Consider the following 20,594-nt stretch of genomic DNA (forward strand, 5'->3'; position numbering starts at 1 on the left):
TCTGCCAGGAAATAATGGTCTCTCCTTTGTTAATAAACTGTCAAATGGATGAAGGTGGCTAAAAATAAAAATATGGGCTTATTTTAAACAATTTAGATTGAAGCTCCACATGGTGAGATCTATCCAAATAACTTTTGAGACAGTTACTTTTGAAGGATTTCACTCATTTGCTGCATCTATGTGTTCTGTTATATTTGTTAAATTGTTGTCATTTTCACATAGTCACACATCATAAATATTTGAACTTAAGGTAAAAAAAATGCATATTCTCCTATGATTACAGTTAAGAATATTTTTCTCTATCCCCCTACGTATAACTCTGTAATGATGTCCACATTTGTTTTCTTGATGTTTCTGCTGTGACCAGTGGCAGAAACACCATAGCAGAGCAGATGGTCTATTGATTTGAGTAGAGGAATTCTCTGGCCCTTGTTTAATTCAGTAGTTTTGCTCAATCTGCTCAGGAGAGTCTAATGAGAGAACATAAGGATGCTGCTGTTAAGATGAGGTACCTTGGCAACATTTCTGCATTTCTTGCCCACGCCTTGCTGGGCATTGTTGTTAGTTTTCTTATCTTTATAAAACCATTAAATGAATCATTTAAATAATACAAATGTTTTTTCTATGTGGCTTAATATTTAAAAGAGATGTCTCAAGGTTTAAATCCTTTTACCTATGGAGAGTTGTAGAAGACTGGAAACAGATTTTATCTGTTAACAATTGGTGAGGATTTTACCATCTCCTTTGGCTTAAGAAATATTCTGGTAACCATCATTGGTTATAATGTGAAAGATGGGGATGAGTTGGGAAGTCCCAAAGGAATGCAGGGTTCTCTGTAGAACTGCATGTTAATTTCAGAAGTTACCATGACAAACACCACCTTTGAAAAGATCCTTCTGGTGTTGCAGTGATTCCATTTCACCTCCTCTCTCATGCAGTGTTTTTACTCTGTGAGAAAAGTTTTATATCCAGTGCAGTTTTCTTCCCTGATACCTAGAATAAAAAAACTTATTTAGAGGATAATCTTAAATGTCAGTTTCTGATTGGTAAGAATTGGGAAAAATAAAAATGAATGAAAAATCTTTGCCTTGAATTCTTTATTGGAGATTAAATTAATTGACTGCCTGAATCCCTCCTTCCCTTCCCTTCCTTTATTGGCAGTAATGTGATTTGTCAGTCTGTACTATGAAAGTTGTCATATAAGCAATGTGTTACTATTGTGTTAATTCTTTTTTTTTGAGACAGAGGCTCACTCTGTTGCCTGGGCTAGAGTGCCGTGGCATCAGCCTAGCTCACAGCAACCTCAGACTCCTGGGCTCGAGCAATCCTTCCGCCTCAGTCTCCCGAGTAGCTAGGACTACAGGCATGTGCCACCATGCCCGGCTAATTTTTTCTATATATTTTTAGTTGTTTGGCTAATTTCTTTCTATTTTTAGTAGAGACAGGGTCTCGCTCTTGCTCAGGCTGGTCTCAAACTCCTGACCTCGAGCGATACTCCCGCCTTGGCCTCCTAGAGTGCTAGGATTACAGGCGTGAGCCACCGCACCCAGCTGTGTTAATTCTTATATTGAAAACAACTCCTATATTAAAAAAACTATAGAGACATTGCATTTAAGCATGTTTGGGGAATACAGTGTTCCATAAATTCATTTTTTTTTTTTTTTTTTTTTTAGCTAAAAGACAATGGTCTCATGCAGAGAAAGCGACTTGGACAGAGTAATCCACTGGAGATAATGAATGCTCAGCACAGGGCCTGAGACAGAAAGGGTGTTCATTATTGAAGGGCTCTATATTAAAGGATGTCTTCACTGGATCCTCACTTTTGTTTAATAATTTGGCTGGGTGTAGAATTCTAAGTTCAAAATAATTTTAGTCACAGAACTTTGGCTGTATTAATGCATTGTCCTCTGGCATCAAGGTTTGGAGATAAAAAAGCTGTTGTCCATTTGATTTCTGTTTATTTGTTAAGTAAACTTTTTGTTTTGATTTGTTTAGTGGTCTTTATTCTTTTCTCTGGAAGCTTTACAGTTTTGCTGTTATTCTTGGGATTATGACATTTCACTAAACTATGTTAGAAATTATCTTTAAAATATAACTTTCCTGCTCTGTATCTGGTAGGCTCATTTAATTTCATGCCTACAGTCTTTTATTTAGCTAAGAGAACATTTTGTGTTTCATTATTTTCCCTCTTCTGTTTTCCCCTTCTGGGTCCAAATTTTGCCAAGCATTATGTCAGCTTTGTGGTTTTGAGCAAGTTAACCTCTAACATCTTTGATCATCAGTTGCATTATTATAAAGTGGAAATTATAATCCCCAGGAGGCCTGTACCCAATATGGTAATTATTCTTTCTCCTTCAGATGGCTTGCTTCTCTAAGGTTATCATTTTGATCAAAGCACTTGAATCTAAATATAGACTTTTGGCTCTTAAAGTCATGTCTAGGCTGTTTTTAGCATGAAGGTTATTGAGCATGACTCTGGTCTTCCTCAAGGTAGCACTAGCTGGTATCTGAAAGCTTCTTTGGATACTGTAGACTGTGTTTTATGGAAAATATAGAGGTCAGCATATAGAAAGGAGTCAAAGTGTATGTAGACGTAGGAGATGCAATGTTAAATATCAGGGAAAAGAAAACTGGTATCTACAGTATTTCCATCTGGGTTCATCTGATGAATGGCTGCCAGATTACTCTTCCCAGAACAGTTTTGGTCACGTGACACTGAAAATTTTTCATTGGATTCGCATTGCCTTCAAAATCAATGTCAGATGCCTTAGCATAATTTTCAAGTTGTCCAAAAGATTGGCTGCAGTGAAACTTACCAATCTTGTATCCCACTATTCTCTATATATTTCTTCATTCTAATCCAAATATGTTACTCTGTGCTTCTCAGGTCTATCCCATGCTATTCCCTTGACTGGAATTCTCCCTGTTTCCCACTTGTACCCATGAAATTCTTCTCTTTTAAGGTCCAGCTCCATGGCTTCTTCATTTACAAAGGCTTCTCCAGCCTCTGCAACTCCAGGTTCTATTTTTCTGTATACCCCAAAATACATGATTTGTGCAGTCACACAAGTGACTTTAGGCAGGATCTATGTCATAATCCTCTGTGATCTATATGGGTTTAACTATGCCTTACTTGTAATCTGTGCTCCATAAATATGGTTGAATGAATAAGTGAACGGATGCATTGCAGTCATGCTGCATTATAATGTTTTACATGGAGCAAGGTAAATTTTGAAGTTCTTTTGTTTTGTTCTTGTTTTTTAATGGAGCTCACTGGTGACCAAAATTGTGCTTCGTTGACTATGTTGACTTGAAAGGTTTTATATTATCTATATGATCACTTATTGATATTTACCTACTTTTTCCAGTTTTACTGAAGTATAATGGACAAATAGAAATTGTATGTATTTAAGGTATAAAACTTGATGTTTCGATATATGTATACATTGTGACATGATTACCACAATCAAGTTAATCCCATTACATAGTAACCATTTTGTTGGTATGGTAAGACACTATAGTAACCCTTATGGCAACCCTTAAGATGTACTCTCTTAGCAAATTTCAAGTATTGATTTTTACAACAGCTAGAAACACTTGCTAATGACACAGGAATACTGTCAGATATTTGGGAAATAGTTACTCAGCTTTCAGTCCTTTTCCCGTCAAGAGTTTATATAAAGAAAATTGAAAATCAAACATAATGCTGCTTGTGACTGAAAATATTTTAATTTTAATGAAATTTCTTATACCATTTAGCTTGTTTTGCCTTTGGAAATTGTTTGAAAATAAAAAGACTTATGGCTTGGAATTGACAGTAATAAATCTGCTGACTTTTAGGTTCCATTTCAAAATGCATTCTCTCTTCTGCTTTTCCACTGGTGAAATTGAAGATCTTGAGCTATCCAATGTTTAAGTTGCAGCATTCCTTGTAAGGAAGCATGTTAACTTTCATAAAGATGCTAGCAGTTTCTTGATGGATGTAAAGCAGAGTAGCACAAGACATTGTATGGAGGTTTGTTATATATGATTCATACTATTTGGGAGAGGATCAGCTGTAGTTTTGTGTCTTCACTCAGCAGGATGACACTGATTTGTGGCAAGTCAACATATTCCTTTGCATATTTGCAACGATGATGGTATTTAGGAGAACAGTACTTAAGCCTCTTGAAAAGGACTTTTAAACTGTAGAGACTTATTCCTAGTCTTCTTCCTGATAAATATACAAATATTGTTATTTCTTTCAGGAAATGGGTATCTTTTCAAGTTTACATTAATGATTTTTCCCCTGTAAATGGAAAAATACTTAAATTTTATATAAAGATCTCATTTTGCAGATAAGAAAAGAAACCCTGAGAGTTAGTGGAGGACGTGGGACCAAAACTCAAGTCTTCTGACTTAATACTAACAATATTAACACCAACAATAATAATGATACTAGCAGCTAATATGTGTGTGTGCGTATATATACATGCATATAACATATATGTTTTCCATATATGTTATTACTATAAGGACACTGAGGTGTTGAGAAGTTAAGCTCAAGATCACACTGTCATTAAGTGTTAGAGCTGGGATTCAAATACAGGTCATCTAACTTTAGCATCTCTCAGTATAACTCAGAGACATGATATTCTGTGGTTTCATTTCTTTGATGAAGCTTTTGCATGTTTAAGTTCTGTAACAAATTAAGCTTTAAGCCTAAAATCACAATATTAGTAAAGAAAACTCCCCCAAATAAGAAAAATTCCATTTCATTGAACTTATCCAGAATGTTTATAATTGGAAAATCAGTGAAGAAATGATTACTATTTTGATGTAAGAATAAGCATAAGATTTTATAATTTCAAATGGTTTATTATATATCCTTTTATTATTTGTCCCACCTGTTTCATTCTCCTTATTTTTCTTTTCTTGTCCTTTTCTGGACTAATCAAATATTTTTAAATTATGTAATTATTTTGCTCTATTAGCTTTGGTTGTACACAATTTTACTATTCTTTTGACTTGGGCCACTTTTCCCCTCTTTAGGCAACCTGGTGGTCCTGGAGCAGGGGACATTATTTTGCCTTTATTTTGAAGGGTATTTTCATGGGGCATAAACTTCTAGGTTGGCATTATTTTCTAATAGCATTTTATAGATGTTTTTTTCATTGTCTTCATACTTCTGTCATTTCTGTTTTAAGAAATCAGCCATTAGTCATCCTACTGGATTTTGGAAGAAATTCCTCCCCACCCCAAGACTGCTTCTGAGATTTTCTCCTTGCCTTTAGTTGAGCTTAGTTATGATTTTCTTTATATTTGTCTGCTTGACAATGCATAGTGCTTCTTAATTCTTTGACTTGATCACTTTCCTCAGTTTTGGAGTGTCTTGGCCATATGAATAAAGTTTTTAAAATACTTTTTTTTTCCCTAATTCTTTCTCTTTTGCCCTTATGATCTTTTCTCCTTGCCTTATTATATATATCTTGTGCTCTTTTATCCTTTCTCTTTGCTCTTCTTATATAAGTTTGAATGTTTTCACTGAGGTATTCCAGTTCACTAATCTTCTTTTTGACTATATCCAGTTTTCTATTAAGCCCATATTTTGAGTTTTTCATTTCATTATTATAATTTTCATTTTTAGAATATCCATTTCTTTCATTTTCATACATTTAAGCTCTTTTGTGAATTTTTTTCCTATGTCCTGCCTCCCCCTGTTTCTTTGCTTACCAGTTGATTTTTTTAATCAAATGATGGACATTGTGTATGAAAAGTTGAGGAAGTTCTAGATTAAGACGTCTTTCTCCTGAGAATATTCACTCTGTTCTCTGATTGGATGGATTACCTCAATCCATTCATGAGAATAGTTCAGATGACTGAAGATGACTGCTACAAGGAAGAATAGTGGGTGGTATAGTTTAATGACATAATATTAAAAACTAGGCAAATTTAAGGAGGAGGGAGGGAGATCTGTCATAAAATAGCAGTGAGGAACAAGAGGGAACTCTGCCCACCTCTGGGCCCAGGACCATGAGAAGTGTGGGAGAGATTATAGCCATAATGTTAAGAGGGCCATAGGAGAAACAGCAATCTTCAGTGATAAAGTTAAGTTAGAATGAAGGGAAAGTTGAGAGAAGAGGTTGGATTTTGTGGGATTTTGTTCACAATTAACTGTGAGATTCAGAGTCATAGTAAAAGGATTTCAGTAGTTGAGGAAGTGTGGAGATGAAGTAAGAAAATGTGGTGGACTGTTCTTAGGCAGAGAGTCTGGGCCTGAGGATGGATGACCTGGGAGTCCTGGGCTTGTGGTGATTGACATAAACGGGGGAACGTAAAAAAAGATTGTCTTGAGGAACTCAAGACAGACATCATGGTGAAACTGTAAGGAGGGAAATCTTTCTACCACCACACAAAGTTTTTTTTCTCCTCTTAGCTATTTCAATGGCAGCATGGAGGGCAGGAGAGGTGTGTGATTATGGAGATCTGAAGGTTCCACTTCATTCCTAGAATGAACTATAAGAGATGAAAATAAATGGATTGATGTAGGAGATATTATACTTAGGAAGTAAAATTAGCAGGACTTGGTGATAGAATGGATATGGATATGGGACCCGGACAGTGGGACATGTCAAAATTGACTCCTGGATTTCTGGCTTATGCAGCTAGGTGGATGTGGTGCCGTTGACTGAGCTAGAAACATTGGAAAAGGACTAGGTTTGGGTGGCAAATGGTGACACCATGAGTTTGCTTTGGACTTTTTGAGTCTGAGTTGCTTCTGAACCATCCAAATGGGGATATCTAATAGCCAAATAAATATATGAATCTATTGCTTCACAGAGATATTTGGGCAGGAGATAAAAATTTGTGAGCTTCTGCCTATCAAGTGGTAATTAAAATCTTGGTTCTGAATAAGCTGGACAAAAGAGAGCCAACAGAGAGGCTAGCCAAGCATGTTAACATGTTGCTGAAGGGGAAACAGAGTGAAGATTTTGAAAAACGCTCATTTTACTTAGCTTTAAGGAGATCATTGGTCAAAGGGTTGAGTTTACAGTAGAGGTCTTAAATTGAGGAATTTGTTGATAAAAGAAAGGAAATGGAGATATTGTAGCTGGAGGGAAATTTTAATATCTTTTGTTTTTAAATTGAGGGGCTTGAGAATGTTTAAAAGCCAGTGAGAGGAATCTGGTAGAGAAAAGGTAAAACATGCAAGGAAGAGAAGAGACCATAAAATAGAGCTTTTAAGAAGCTGTAAAGGAAAGGGGGATGTATTAGTTTCCTATGCCTTCTGTAAAAAATTGCAACAAACTTAGTGGCATAAAACAACACATATTTATTATATCTTATGGAAATTTGAAATCGGTTCACTGGGCTAAAATTGATGTGTCAGCAGGGCTTCACTGTTTCTGGTGGCTTTGGATGGGGAGGAGATCCATTTTCTTTTCTTTTCCAGCATCCTTGGCTCTTGCCTGCATTCTTTGGCCCGTGGTCCTGAATCGCTTTATCCCACTTTGCTTTTTCCTCTCTGTCTCTGTATCAATGGGCACATTGCCTTCCCTGACTCTTACCCTCATCCTCCTCCCTCTTTTAAGGACCCATGTGATTACATCGGGACCACCTGGATAAGGATATTCCTCCCTTACCAGCACCCTTAATTTAATCACATCTGCAAAATCCCTTTTATCATGTAAGATAAAATATTCACAGCTTCTAAGGGATTAGGACATGGAGGGTAGGGGAGATTATTCAACCTCCTACAAAGACCAAGCACAGGTGGAGGGAGAGGGAAATAAGGGTACATTTCCTAATGTAATTGGAAAGAAAGAGGGTAGAAAATGTGCAAAATATGCTTGGTTTGTATGTCTGGTAGGGGAAATGTAATGTATTTCCTATTCCCTCTTTAAAATAGAGTTTGTGTCACTTTTTGAGGGAAGGGCAGGTAGATCCTTAGAAGAAAGTACCATCCTAACAGCTAGAGCACGCCTGCATTTGGCCAATGGGAGAGCCTGCTGTGTGTCAGGAGCCCAGGGGATACAGCGATACAAACATATCCAATAGAGGGTGGTTATTACCTTTCTCTCACTGGGGGTTTTCAAGGCATGGGAAGTGCCATTTGACTGGAGAAGTTTATAAAGTATTTCTGGGTACTGAGTTACATGAGATGACCTCATAGACAATTTAGTATTTGCTGATTGTATAAGTAATGCATATTTCCTAGATACAATATGCCTTAAAGAATTAGGTACTATAGCACAGAACACATTAAATGCCAATGCTGGAGATAACTGCACACGAGTAAAGAATGAATACAGTAAGAATTCTGAAGAAGACATTGTCGATATTTGAGCAGTCAGAGCTCATGGCACTCTACTTTTATAAGTTCTTGCCCTTTAACTTGAGTAATGTTATAGCTTTTTAGAGTTTAATTTTCCCACCAATAGTAAGTGAATTATAAAAATTGTAAAAGTGAAAACAGATACATTAAAAATAACCATGACCACTTCCTGCCTGTCTCCCTCCCTTCTTCTGTCCTTCCTTTTTAATTTGCCCTGCATACCTTTGTCTATTCTTTTGTTTTGAAACTTTGTGAAACACTTGGTTATAAGGGGTTCTCTTTCCCATAGACTAGAGTGAAGTCTGCTTTATGATTCAGCTGAAAGTTTGTTTCCTTTCAATATGTGAATTTAACTCTGCAACATTGCTGATAACGTAAAAATTTGGTGTTAGTACTTTTGTTTTGTTTTCCAGTTACAGATTTTGAAAAAAATTCGGAAGGTGTTTTGTATTTTCTTACATTTGTGTTTGCTTTCTTTTTATTAGAAAAGTTTATCTTTCCATTATCGTTATTAAGTGTAACTGTAGGAAAACACTTGATCCTCTTATTTCTTTGAAAGTTTTCTATATTATTCCTTTCTTAGAAGCAATAATAAAACTATTTTCCTTTTCATCCCCTTTTTTCACCAGATAATTTTAGCATTATAAAATAAATTTCTTAAAATTCTCCTGTGATTTATCAGTTTTAAATATCTTTTGATCTTAGTTACCAAGGCAGTCAGCTTATATATAATATTCTATTAATACATACCATGTTCTTCCTATTTCAACTTTTGTCTTCTTGAAAAAAGTTTTATTATTTCTATATTGTCATGGCTTATATTACTTATATTTTATTGTAGCAACATAATCATATACTTGATTGGAATTTGGTACCACAATTAGTTTTGGTGTTTATTCCAGTTCTTTCATTCTGGTTTTTCCTGCCATCTCTTAGATGACTGCAGTTTATCTTCCAGTAAATTCATCAAAATTTTATATGTTTCTATATGTTCAAAATTTTGAACATTGTCTTATAATTAAGAAGTTTGGCTGGATTTAAAAATCTCATTCATATTTTCTTTCTTCAAGAATTTCATGCACATTATTCTATCGAGTGGAGTAACTAGAAGACAGTGGTGTCCACTGAATCCTGTTGTCGAATCTTGCTGTGGGGAAATTCAACAACATACTGATTCTCCCCTACAAGCTACTAGAATGTTTTTGCCTTGCTGTCCGCAGGGTTCCAGTAACTTTACTAGGAAGTGTCTAAGTGTTGACTGTTTCTCTAGGGAGTTATGTGACTTTCAGTAAGTCTTTTATTACAAAAGTTTTCCTTATATTTTATTTTATTTATTTATTCCTTTCTGTTGTTTTGGTTTTCTTCTGTGAGGATTCCAGTTACATGTTTATAGATCTCCTTTACTTGGCTTTAGATTTTTCGGTTTTTGTCTAATGCTTCTTAAATGTAAAACCATTTTTCTTCTCACTTCAGTTGCTTTTTATATTTCTGTTATCTATTTACTTTAACTGCGACTTCACTATAGAATCCAGCATCTAGCAATTAAATCTCTTGCACTCTTCAAGCTGATGTTTCTTCTTTTATTGTCTATTATTTTACCAGTGTGAGACTACTTATTTAGGTCTTTTGGGGGGGAAGGGTGAAGACAGGGTTTCTTTTGGAGGTTCTGGGTTGCCTTAGCTTCTGCATTACTCTTATTGTGTTTTTATATAAGGCATACTATGAGTATTTTGAGAGTGTGGTTCAAGGACTTTTATCCTAGGGACAGGAAAGGATTGGAGAACTTACCACCTTCCACCTCTCTGCTTTCCTCTTTCTCATGCAGTTTTCTGTCTCTCATGCAGTTCTTCTGAATCTGGCCTCATCATCGTTTCTCTTGTATAAAAGTTCTGGCTGTAATTTCATGTATTTTTATTAACCTGATCTCAATGACTTTCTAGCTTCTAGAAATTCTTTTAATTTACGGTCTACTGCAAGTACTTTTCTTATTCCAGTCCAGTAAAAAAAGAAGAGATATATTCTTTCTTAGCAAGGAAATTATTTTTTCTTCTTTTTCTTCTCCTCTTCCTTTGTCTTTTTCTTCTTGTCATGTTGGGTTTTTTGAAGCATGAAGAAAGGTAAGCACGTATTTTCTCTGTTTTTTGTCTAATCCCTCTAAAATTTCAGACTATTATATTTTTTTAGGAACACCCATAAAGTATATGAAATTTGACCATTGTACAGTTAAGACCTCTATATTGTTCTGGCTTATACCTTCATGAATTACAATTTATGTTGTAAGCTCATACATAGGAAAAAATTTGAGGACTTTTACATATATTTGGCCACTTGATTGATCCTGCTGTTTTTACCTCCCTGACATCTCTGAAATTTTGCCTTTTTCCTAAACTGGTAATTTTCATACTTCACTTAGACTCTTTTTGTGTTTCTAATGGTTCTTCTTGCTTCTATTCAGCATTCCTAGAAACAACGTTGTTCATCTTCCACACTGAAATGAAATTCATATCTTATCAAATATCTCCACCCTTGAGGATGAGAGTTAAACTCCTCAGCATGATGTACAATGACCGTTCTTGTCTGGCCCCTCCCTCTGTGTTTTTGTAGAACTCGTCTTTGTTTATAGGATTGTTTTTTTGCTTGATTTTAACCTGGAATTACCTTCATTTCTGAATCCTTTGTCCTTTAGGAGATTTGCCTGATATCTCATGGTGAAGTTAAGCTCTTTCTCTTTTATAGTTACAGCAATTAATGTATAGTCAGTTCCAGAATTTAATGCACTGTTGTATTTTTTAAGTGCCCATCTGCCCTCCTCTACACAGTAGTTCCTTAGTAGGTAGGGATAATGTGCCTAGAAAACAATTTCAGGTATTGGATAGATGGGCATTTTTAAATACTTGAATGAACTGATGATTGGTAATGTTTGTTACCACTAGAGCTTATAAATCATTTGGTAATTTCTTTGAAAGAGGAAACATTCTATTAGAGTTTAAGTTGATGAGAAGTCTTAGACATTCTTGATGGAAGGGAATGTCTGTTGGAGTGGAGGGAAAAATAGGATAGTGGTGGATCAGACCAAGCTCATCAAGTGTGAAGACTGACACAATGTTACCTATTTAGGGAAGTGCAGGTTCTTTGTAGAATAAGATGATCTTGTAAAACTAGTGGTTCTGAGTTTATATCTAAATATCTTGACTATATATTAATGACTATAACAATCTATTTTGAGATTTTTTTCTGAAACTGGTTTTCTCAAGACTACACTTAGAACTATGTCAGATAGTGGAAGAATATCTAAATGTTCCCGTAAAGAAGACTGTGTGCTTTTGTTCAGAATAAATCATAAGGCTAACAATTGTTAAGATGAGAAAGAAGGCTTGTCCACTATGTAACTATGTAACTGGAGTGACTAGTCCTTCCACATTGTACGTAAACATAATGCCTACTGTGTAGAGAGAGCACTCTGCTAAATATTCTGGGAGAAGCAGAGGAAATAAGAGTCTGGCTTCTACCCTTAAGGATTATATTTTTGCTAGGCAGAAAAACTAGCGCCTGCAAAAGGATTTATAAATTATCAAAGCAATGCATTGTAAGTATAGGGCAAGACATGAGAGATGAAAAAGTTTAAGTCTTAAAAATCTACAAATTAAGAATATAATTTCGTTGGAAGGATGACTTCCTGGTGGAATGAGTTTTGATCTGAGTCTTTGAGAGAGGTAATAAACCTGGATAGTCAATGAGTTACCCCAAATGGGTAGCACAGTAGCATGTCCAAGGGTCGATGAAAGGCCATAGCAAGTTGTGTCGTGCAGGAGATTGGTTGGATAAAAAAGTATTTGTATGACTTGGTAATCAAGAAGCATTCTTCTACCTTATATCTGATCTCTCACTTTTTTTTCTGTATAAAGCTAAACAGGGATCAGGAGTTGATTAACTTTGAAGTCCCTATAGCAAATAGCATAGTACTTTATACATAGTAGAGCCTTCAGTACATATTTGTTAACCAGATTAATAAGACAAACAAATGCTTAGGTACATCAGAAACAAGGGCTGTATGAAGATGGACATTTTCTGATAATGTTACATCAAATTATGTAGTACAGTGTGGGAGCACATATTGTAGACTGGAATAGTGAAGTGCCTTGGAGAGGGCCAGATGCAGTTTCCTCTCTGGCTTCTTGGCTATGGACTTTGTGAACTTGGGCAAGTTCTTTTTCAATATGTGCTAAAATCTGAGAACCATTTCTTAGCTGTCTGCTCTTCTGGCCTTAATTGCCTCATCTATTGAATAACTAGTACCTACCCCATAGAGTTGTGAGGGTTAAATGAAAACTAGCCCAGTGCCTGGCACATATTCGGTGCTCACATAAATATTATTAATAATCATGATAATAGTTATTTTTATTATTCTTAATTGAAATGTTGACATGCATATATTTTGAGTGATAAAATTTACTCTTGTTCTACCAAAATATTGAGCAAAAATATAAATACTGTACAGTGCTATTCCATAATATGTCACTATTGACCCTGTTTTATTAAGAAAATGCTTTTTATGTCAAAATTTAATTTTTGGAGCTAAAAGAAATTCTCTGCAGCAAGAATTTAAGGAGTGTTTTTTCAGGACCTGCCTTGGACTCTTCCAGGCCTTATACAAACTTGATTTCTTTGATCCTCACAGCAATTCTGAAAGAGAGTTGGCCATAGGTTTTTATCCCCATTTTGCAGATGAAGCAAAGTTAGTGAGTTGCAAAGTCATTTCTAACTGACAATGATAAAAAAGATAGGGTAAAGTTACATTTTGAGCCAGTGTCTAAAATAACTAGAAAGTAGGATAAAGCACAGTCAATATGAACACCTGCAAGGGATTACTGAAATGAGACTCCACCTGTCTTGAGTATGCATACTATCTAATTAGTCTTTCAGTCTTTTGACTATGAAAAGTATATGTAAGTTTCATTTTTCAAAGACAGTTGCCTTTTTGGTAGGATAAATGCCAAATTTTATTCTTCATAGTTTTCACTGAAAATTTAGGAACTTCAGTGTTCCAGTGTTCCAGAGAGATGACCTATCATACTTAAGCAGTTAGTTGTCTATTAAGTGTTTTTAAAAATTTTTTAAAGTTTTAATTATTATGGGTACATAATAGTTACATATTTATGGGGTACATGTGATGCAGTGATACAGGCAGACAAAGTGTAGTGATCAAATCAGGGTAATTGGGATATCTATCACTTCAAACATTGATCACTTTTTTTGTGTTAGGAACATTCCAATTTCACTCTCTTAGTTATTTTAAAATATATCATAAATTATTGTTTGCTATAGTCTATTAATTGTTTCTAAGCCGTTAGAGGGAAGGTATATTGCACTATAATAAATACAGGACCCGGACACTGTTTTGACTTCAAGGCTCATTTTAGTGTTTAACAGGCTCTGTAGTGTGATACAAAACAGCATTTCTGGATTCCCAATGACTTCGACTTCAAACCTTGGGGTCAACTCTGAGACCTTCACTCTATACCCACATCAATTTTCAAGCTCTGCTTATTTTTTTCTCCTAATCACTTTTCAAAGCAAATGTCATTTCCTCCTTGAAGCCTGCCATGATCTCACCAATAATGTGTAGTTTCTTCTACCTTCGTGTACCCTTGATACTTGGCATTTAATCACTATTAGTCTCAGCCCACTACTGAGTGTGATATTTTAATTTAAAAACAAGTTTCTCTATTCTACCATGAGATAGTGACCTTATCTTATTCAATAGTGTGTTCCTACTGCCTAACACAGTGCTTGGCAAATATTGAATATGTTACTTAATAATTTAGTGAAATGAATTGCTTTGATTATGGTGAAACCCCAATAAGAGTTTTGAGACCAAAGAGATAACACTTTGTAATCTTCAAAGACTAAATTGACAAAAGAAGACTGAAAAAGCCAAATATTATGGATCATATTCTTGAAATTGTATCGTTATCGTGGGCTTTGTTACTGTTGGCTTGCCAAAATGTGGCTCAAGGTTAGACCAGAATATTTTACTTCACAAATGGTAACCACCCCCACCCCTGTATTAATAGTTTTTTTGGTAGCTTTTAAGCTAATGGGATAAAGATCAAATTAATGCCCCCAAAATAGATCTGCCTGTGACATTTCATATTAAGTGTACTACCCTCCTCCACCAACTACCATTCTGAGAGGTTGTTGGTTTTGAAATTCAAAGTAGGGAACCTTGGAGTTGTGGTGTCTCTCTTTCTTTTGAGGAATATGAGCTCACCCATGCATATAAAACACACTCGTGTAAAGAAGTAAAGTGAACCCTGCCTAGTAGCAGTCTAGATAATGAAATGGAAAGTTTGTGTCTGGATTGCCGAGAATCTTCTATTTTGCCTTGTTACTGCAACAATCACGTTGTAATCTAGAAATTATGAAGGATTCTTCTCCTGCAGAAGGCAGTGGGTCATTTTAGTGGGTCACGGTTGGAAGCACTGAGTAGGTTCAGTAAAGCTTGTCCAGGTGTCAGTCCAGAAGGGATTTTACAATTGTAGAAACTCAGATTTGAGTTTTAACTTTGCAATACTTTTTGTTGTTTTTGAGTGTTTCTTTTATTTAGACTTTATTGAAAAATTTTCTTGTTAGCGATCAATATTTTCAATATTATGATCAATGTAAACCTCCTCCAACCCCCCAAAATATTAGAATCAAATTTTAGTTATTGTAAGAAAAAAATGTAAAATGGTTGTTAAAATTTTGAGATAGCTTTGAGCAGTGGCTATTTTTTAAATGCTTTTAATTGAATGTAAATATGCTAAATTATACAGATCTGTGCTTTTTAAAAGCATAAGTGTTTTGCTTTTGTAGTTTAATGCCCCCTTTATAATTAAAATTATTATTTAGGGTGATTGTTAAGACAATATTTAACAGGTAGTATTTAACAGTGTGTGACCTCAAAGTTAGCTGGAAGGTCCATAATTTAAAAATTTAAAAATTTTAGCTGTTTAGGAGATGAAATATATCAATGTGTATTAAAAATCTTTTATTATAACATAAGTTAACACTTTGTACCAATTCAAATGTCAAGATTATTTTTTGTTATTTTATATAATATGTTGCATTTGACCAATTCATCAATTTTATAAATAGCATAAGTAAATTTAGTTCATTTACATATTTATATGCTTTAAAAAAGACCAATATAAACAGTTTCTTATCTGCCATATGTTGAAATGCTTTAGTAAAGACATAACTGCCTAGTCAACAAAGATGGCATTGAATTGCACTGTTTTGGAAAAAAAAGTTAAGTGAACTAGATGCCTGTTAATCTGGTTCTTTAAATATCATAAACAAAAGTATCAGAATGTGTTTCCAAGGACAAAGGCAGGGTTTTCTGGCCTTTGATTGGTTGCTGCTTTGCCCTGTCCCACAGCCATCCTTAATTGGCTTTGGGTAGATTGGAATCACATAAGCAGGGTGACATTTATTATTTTTCCTCCCTTTTTCTTTGCACTGAGCCCTGAGATTCCCAAGGAGTAAGTGTAAAAGATTTCTTTCGTTTTGTCCATGATCTACGAGAGAGGATCATACTAAGAAGAGCAGGCATGAGTTTGAGTGCAAGAAGAGTCACTCTGCCTGCAATAACGCCAATAGTTCTACAGAAAAGGGTATGTGACTTCTTTTCCCTTTTTTTCTTTAATTTTTCTTGCTGCTTTTTTTCCTGTTACTGTGTGTTTATTAATATGTTAGAAGCTTTATTTACATATCCTTGAGAGAGACTATAATTCATTCAGGCTACAGGTAATTAAAGGACATATTATTGGAACCAAACTAGGAAAAAAAAAATGCTGCGCTAGAACATCGCTATGGTAAAAAACCTCCATGTAAAAGCAGTTTGGTCTTGATTTCAGGTCATTGTGATTTAGAGAATATATTAAAGCTTTTTCTTTTTTTTTTTTCCTTCTACTGTAACTTCAGGTCTCTGCCTTTAGTTGAATAGGAAATCTGCTACCTATTATGTTTTTATATTTGTTTACTAAGGAACAGTTTCTTTGTTGCACGATAATTCATAATATATCCATCTATTCATTGTTGAATGGACTATATAATTGTTTTACTGTTTAAACATGTGGCACCTGTTTATTATCCTCAAGTTTCTACCCATTTCTATTGAGTTTCTGGCTATTTGCTTAAGAAAAACTTTCCATTAAATTCCCCTCTGAAAGTGCTTTCTGTTAATTATTAATGCAGTGAATCCTGTGTATGAAAATATTTTATTTTTTACAAAAATAGTTTTTTGTAAAGATTATTTTCACATTTTATACTTGCAGCATTCATCTTATAAGGTGATATATACACCATGTAAAGTAGCCGTGCTAAACTTACCTTGTAAATACACCAAATGGGAACATCATGTGGAACTCCTGAAAGAGCCAAACGGGTTGCACTGGGAAGGACAGCACTAAACCAGGTTTTTGACAATGTGCTTTCCAAATGATTTTGGTGACATCAGGAACTAATGTTTATTTCCGTAGTCAACTTTTAATAGTTAACTGTTAACTAACAGTGTATTCCATTAAGTCAAAGTTCATGTTTTAATTTATTTGAAACATGACAAATCTAACAATTGAGGTGTTTAATTTTTAAACGAATGTCTCTCTCTTTATTGTGTTTAGCTTTTAGGTTTCAGTTTATTTTCTTATCCGGTGACCGTTTGTTTACTAGGGGCATTTCACTTGGCATTGGAATAGCTATATGGTAATTTTGCTAATGTGTGTTCTTTATCTTTCCTGAGGCCTTTCTCTCATCTTAAGCAAATTTAATTAAAAATATTTTGCTTTGAGCTTGAATATTTTGAATTGGACTTAGCATTGCATTAATAATAACATGGGCTCTCTGACTCACTGGAGATGTGAAAAGATATATTAAGATATCAAATCTGTGTTCTCATGTTTGAGTTCTTTATCCAGTTAATATTGCAGTTTAGATTGACGAATAAACTTTTGTCAAGCGGGTTGTTTTTGATGACATGTTGGTATGACGGAAAGCGTACCATCTGGACTTTCTGTTTACTGGCTGTGTGACCTTGGACAAATCACTAAAACTCTCGGAATCTTTATTTCATCACCTACGCAATAATAGCTGAAGAGTTTTCAGTAAATGATCTCTTTCATCTTATTTGTATCTATAATTCTGTGAATCAAATAATATATTTTATATTTTCATGGTAACAGTAAAATATTTAAACCATTTCTTATTTTTTTAGACAGAGTGTACAACATTAGGAAAGGTTGCTATCATTTTCAAGGACTTTGAGCAGTTAATCTAGGGGAGATTGGTTATGAGTAAAACTTGGCTAGAAAATAACTTCTAGCACTGACTGTTAAGTAGCAAAACAAGATTACTCTGAAAAGCTGTGATTATTATTGATGTTAGATCTGAGCTGCCAATGGGCACATCACTGTGATTTCTCTTGATTTTTTTAATAATAAGCCTCTTATTAGGTTCCTATGATAATAATTATGTAAGTCAAAATTCCCTAAACCCAAATCCATGGTTATTCCTTTTCAGTGAGTACACATATTAAAAATTTGTATAATTTAGCACATCACTATTTGCTGAAAGTACTTATGCTGTTTCTTTCTTCTGACATTTTAAGCCCCAAAAGACCCATTTGTCTATTGGATTGTTTTGAAAATCTTCATATCTTTTAAGAATTGAGTATTTTCTGACTGAAAAACATCCATCTGCTCTTGCCATACCATGGCTAATTTTTTTCTTTCAAGATAGGAAATTATTCCACACTTGAAATTAACTTATTTTCTGCATATGCCATAATTTAAAACAATCTTTTAAATCAGTACAAGCATTTCTCAGAGTATATTGGGGGCAACTTCTCATTTTCCCAAGAAGGTAGGTGCTTTTTCCACAGATTTGGCATAAAGTTTGCTCATCCTGAATGAGTGTCTCTTGCAAGATAATTTACCAACTGGAATCCTAATCACTTGAAAGGCCGAGAACATTTGTGAAAATGCTCAATAGCACTAGGGGGTAATTTTCTTATCAGCTAGTGTGTATAATACAAATGGCTATAAGACCCTCTTAGGAATGATTAGGAACTTGAGTTTTAAACATGGTCCTTAATGTGGTGTAGCTCTATTTTGTAGCAGAGCAAGTACACGTTGATCTTTGAGAAACAAGGTATTAATATTTTGGTAGCTTCTCTATCAAGTAAATGGAAAATAAATTTTTGACTTCCTCTCATTCTATTAGGATCTCATTTCCCTGATTTTAGTGAATCAAGGTTCCAGCAAAGACGGTTTCATCATAACCCTCAGAAATGATCACATCCTTAGTAAACATTCTGAAGGAATCTTTTACTTCACAGCATTTTCCTCAGATAAACACTAGGTCATGCCTTTTTTTTTTTTTTCCAAATGAGAAGACTGAGTCTCTTGGGTGTTGAGTGACTTATGCAAGGTCACCCAGAAGGTCAATGGCAAAGCTAGAAATAGAATCTAGATCTTGTGACTTCCAGTATGTTTCTCCTGGATATGTGTTACCTCCTGAAATTCATATGGTAATGAAATTGCCTTTTGGTGTGTATAGTTGCGATTCAGCTTCAAGTCCGGAATTAGCCTAGGCAAATTGTTTCATCTTCCTCTGCACCTCTACCAACTCCCAAATGCGCTAGTGCAGAAAACATTTTATTCAGGAGCGAAAGCAGTTGTAGGCAGCTGCGCATGTGTGTGAGGGAGTGAGATGGAAAGACACTTTATACCTGGAACTCTGGATTGTCACATTACATCGAGAAAACATTTTAAGGTCCCAGAGAGTTAACAAAAGATTCAATCACTGTAAAGTATAAATTAAGTACAATATAAAGTTCATATTCTTTTATAGAAGGCTGCAAGATCAGAAGGCCAAATGTTCTTGTCCTGATTCTGTGGGTAGGCATGTTTCATCCCTCCCTCAGATTAACATTGTTTTTAAATTTTGTTTGCAAGCAGTTTTTCATTCTTTACCTATACTATAACTGCAAGAGGTTTTCATAAGCACAAAAGATCCTGAAGTGTCTTCTGAAATCTGAGAGAAAAGGGGGGTCTCTCTATGTTTATGATATATTTTTCTTAAGATTCAAATCCTTTCGGAAATTATAAATTCATAAGTATAATATGGAGCAATGCCATTTATGTGAAGATCTAATTCTCCATACGTGTAAGAGAATATTTTATGTTATAACCCTCTCTACTCAGTACAATTAGAATCATTGCTCTGATTTTCTAAAAACAATTTTGTGGAGGAAAGAATACATATCGCATATGTATTCTTGAAATTAACTTAGTCTCATATCAACATATCACTATTTTCCCCAGAAACATTTAAACATGTACAAAATCAATCCAAACTTATCAGCACTCACTATGCTTCAGGGCCTGCTGCCTCTCGGCTTGCACCTGAATGCCCTGCTCCGGCAGTTTTCCTCTTCGTGCTTCCCACAGCATCTAAGGTTTGTATCTTTGTGTTCTGTGGCCTACAGACAACCCTGAGCTCATGTTTGCTTTCCCAAATGCTGTCGATTGTCCAAGGCTCAGCTCAGGCTCTGTGTGTTCTCATCCTAGAAGCCTTCTAAGACCCTTTCTTTTCACATTTATCTTCACAGTGTCTCGATTAAGTATCTGTGGATATGCCTTTGTTACTCATTTATCAATTCCTTAACTACAGCCCTGTGACATCCATTTTATTATTACCTTTTATAATATTTCAGTCTTATTAGCTATTCAAAGCTAATATGCTTCTTGGTTTTTCAAATATGGCTTTTAATCTTCTCTTTATATCTTTTTAAAATTTTTGTATATCTTGTACCATTTGGTTTTCAAAATTTGTCTATTTTTGGTCTTACAACTAAATTTTTTTTTTTTTTTGAGACAGTCTTGCTCTGTTGCCTTGGGTAGAGCGCAGTGATGTCATCATAGCTCGTTGCAACCTCAAACTCCTGGGCTCAAGTGATCCTCCTGCCTCGGCCTCCAAGAGTGCTGGTATTTCAGGCATGAGCCACTGCGCCCAGCCAACAACTAGATGTTAATGTTTTAAGGGAACAGATCTTTTGATAAAGTGCTTTGTTAGTTATAGGCAGAATTTAATTTCATGTAACCAGAAAACTCAAAGGATAGTGGTTTAAAGAGGGAAGAGATTTATTTTTCTTTTACTTTGAAAGAAGGATCAGTCCAAAGCTAACATAGCAGCCCTACAATGTCCTCAGACAACCAAACTCCTTGTTTTTTATTCTATC

At 34.9% G+C, this 20,594-nt stretch overlaps 1 protein-coding gene and 1 long non-coding RNA gene across 5 annotated transcripts in view; one reads left to right on the forward strand and one right to left on the reverse strand.

Moving 5' to 3' along the window:
• The window catches only part of GRB14 (growth factor receptor bound protein 14), a 108,467-nt gene that overhangs the window by 30,804 nt on the left and 57,069 nt on the right, over positions 1 to 20,594 (forward strand). The window contains exon 1 of one of the 4 annotated variants that reach the window (XM_045559202.1): positions 15,687 to 15,969. The exons of the other annotated variants lie outside the window; for them this stretch is intronic. Within the exon in view, the coding sequence (XP_045415158.1) occupies positions 15,907 to 15,969 (63 nt within the window). The 5' untranslated portion in view covers positions 15,687 to 15,906. Of the gene's footprint in view, positions 1 to 15,686; positions 15,970 to 20,594 lie in introns of those variants that run through there. 4 annotated transcript variants of the gene reach the window in all.
• Positions 257 to 16,790, reverse strand: LOC123643605. Its single transcript, XR_006736845.1, has 3 exons — positions 16,688 to 16,790; positions 881 to 993; positions 257 to 470 (listed from the first exon to the last, which is right to left on the reverse strand). It is a non-coding gene; the product is annotated as an uncharacterized LOC123643605 (long non-coding RNA).

The sequence above is a fragment of the Lemur catta genome, chromosome 8 (assembly GCF_020740605.2).
Source record: "Lemur catta isolate mLemCat1 chromosome 8, mLemCat1.pri, whole genome shotgun sequence".
Classification (NCBI taxonomy): Eukaryota; Metazoa; Chordata; class Mammalia; order Primates; family Lemuridae; genus Lemur; species Lemur catta.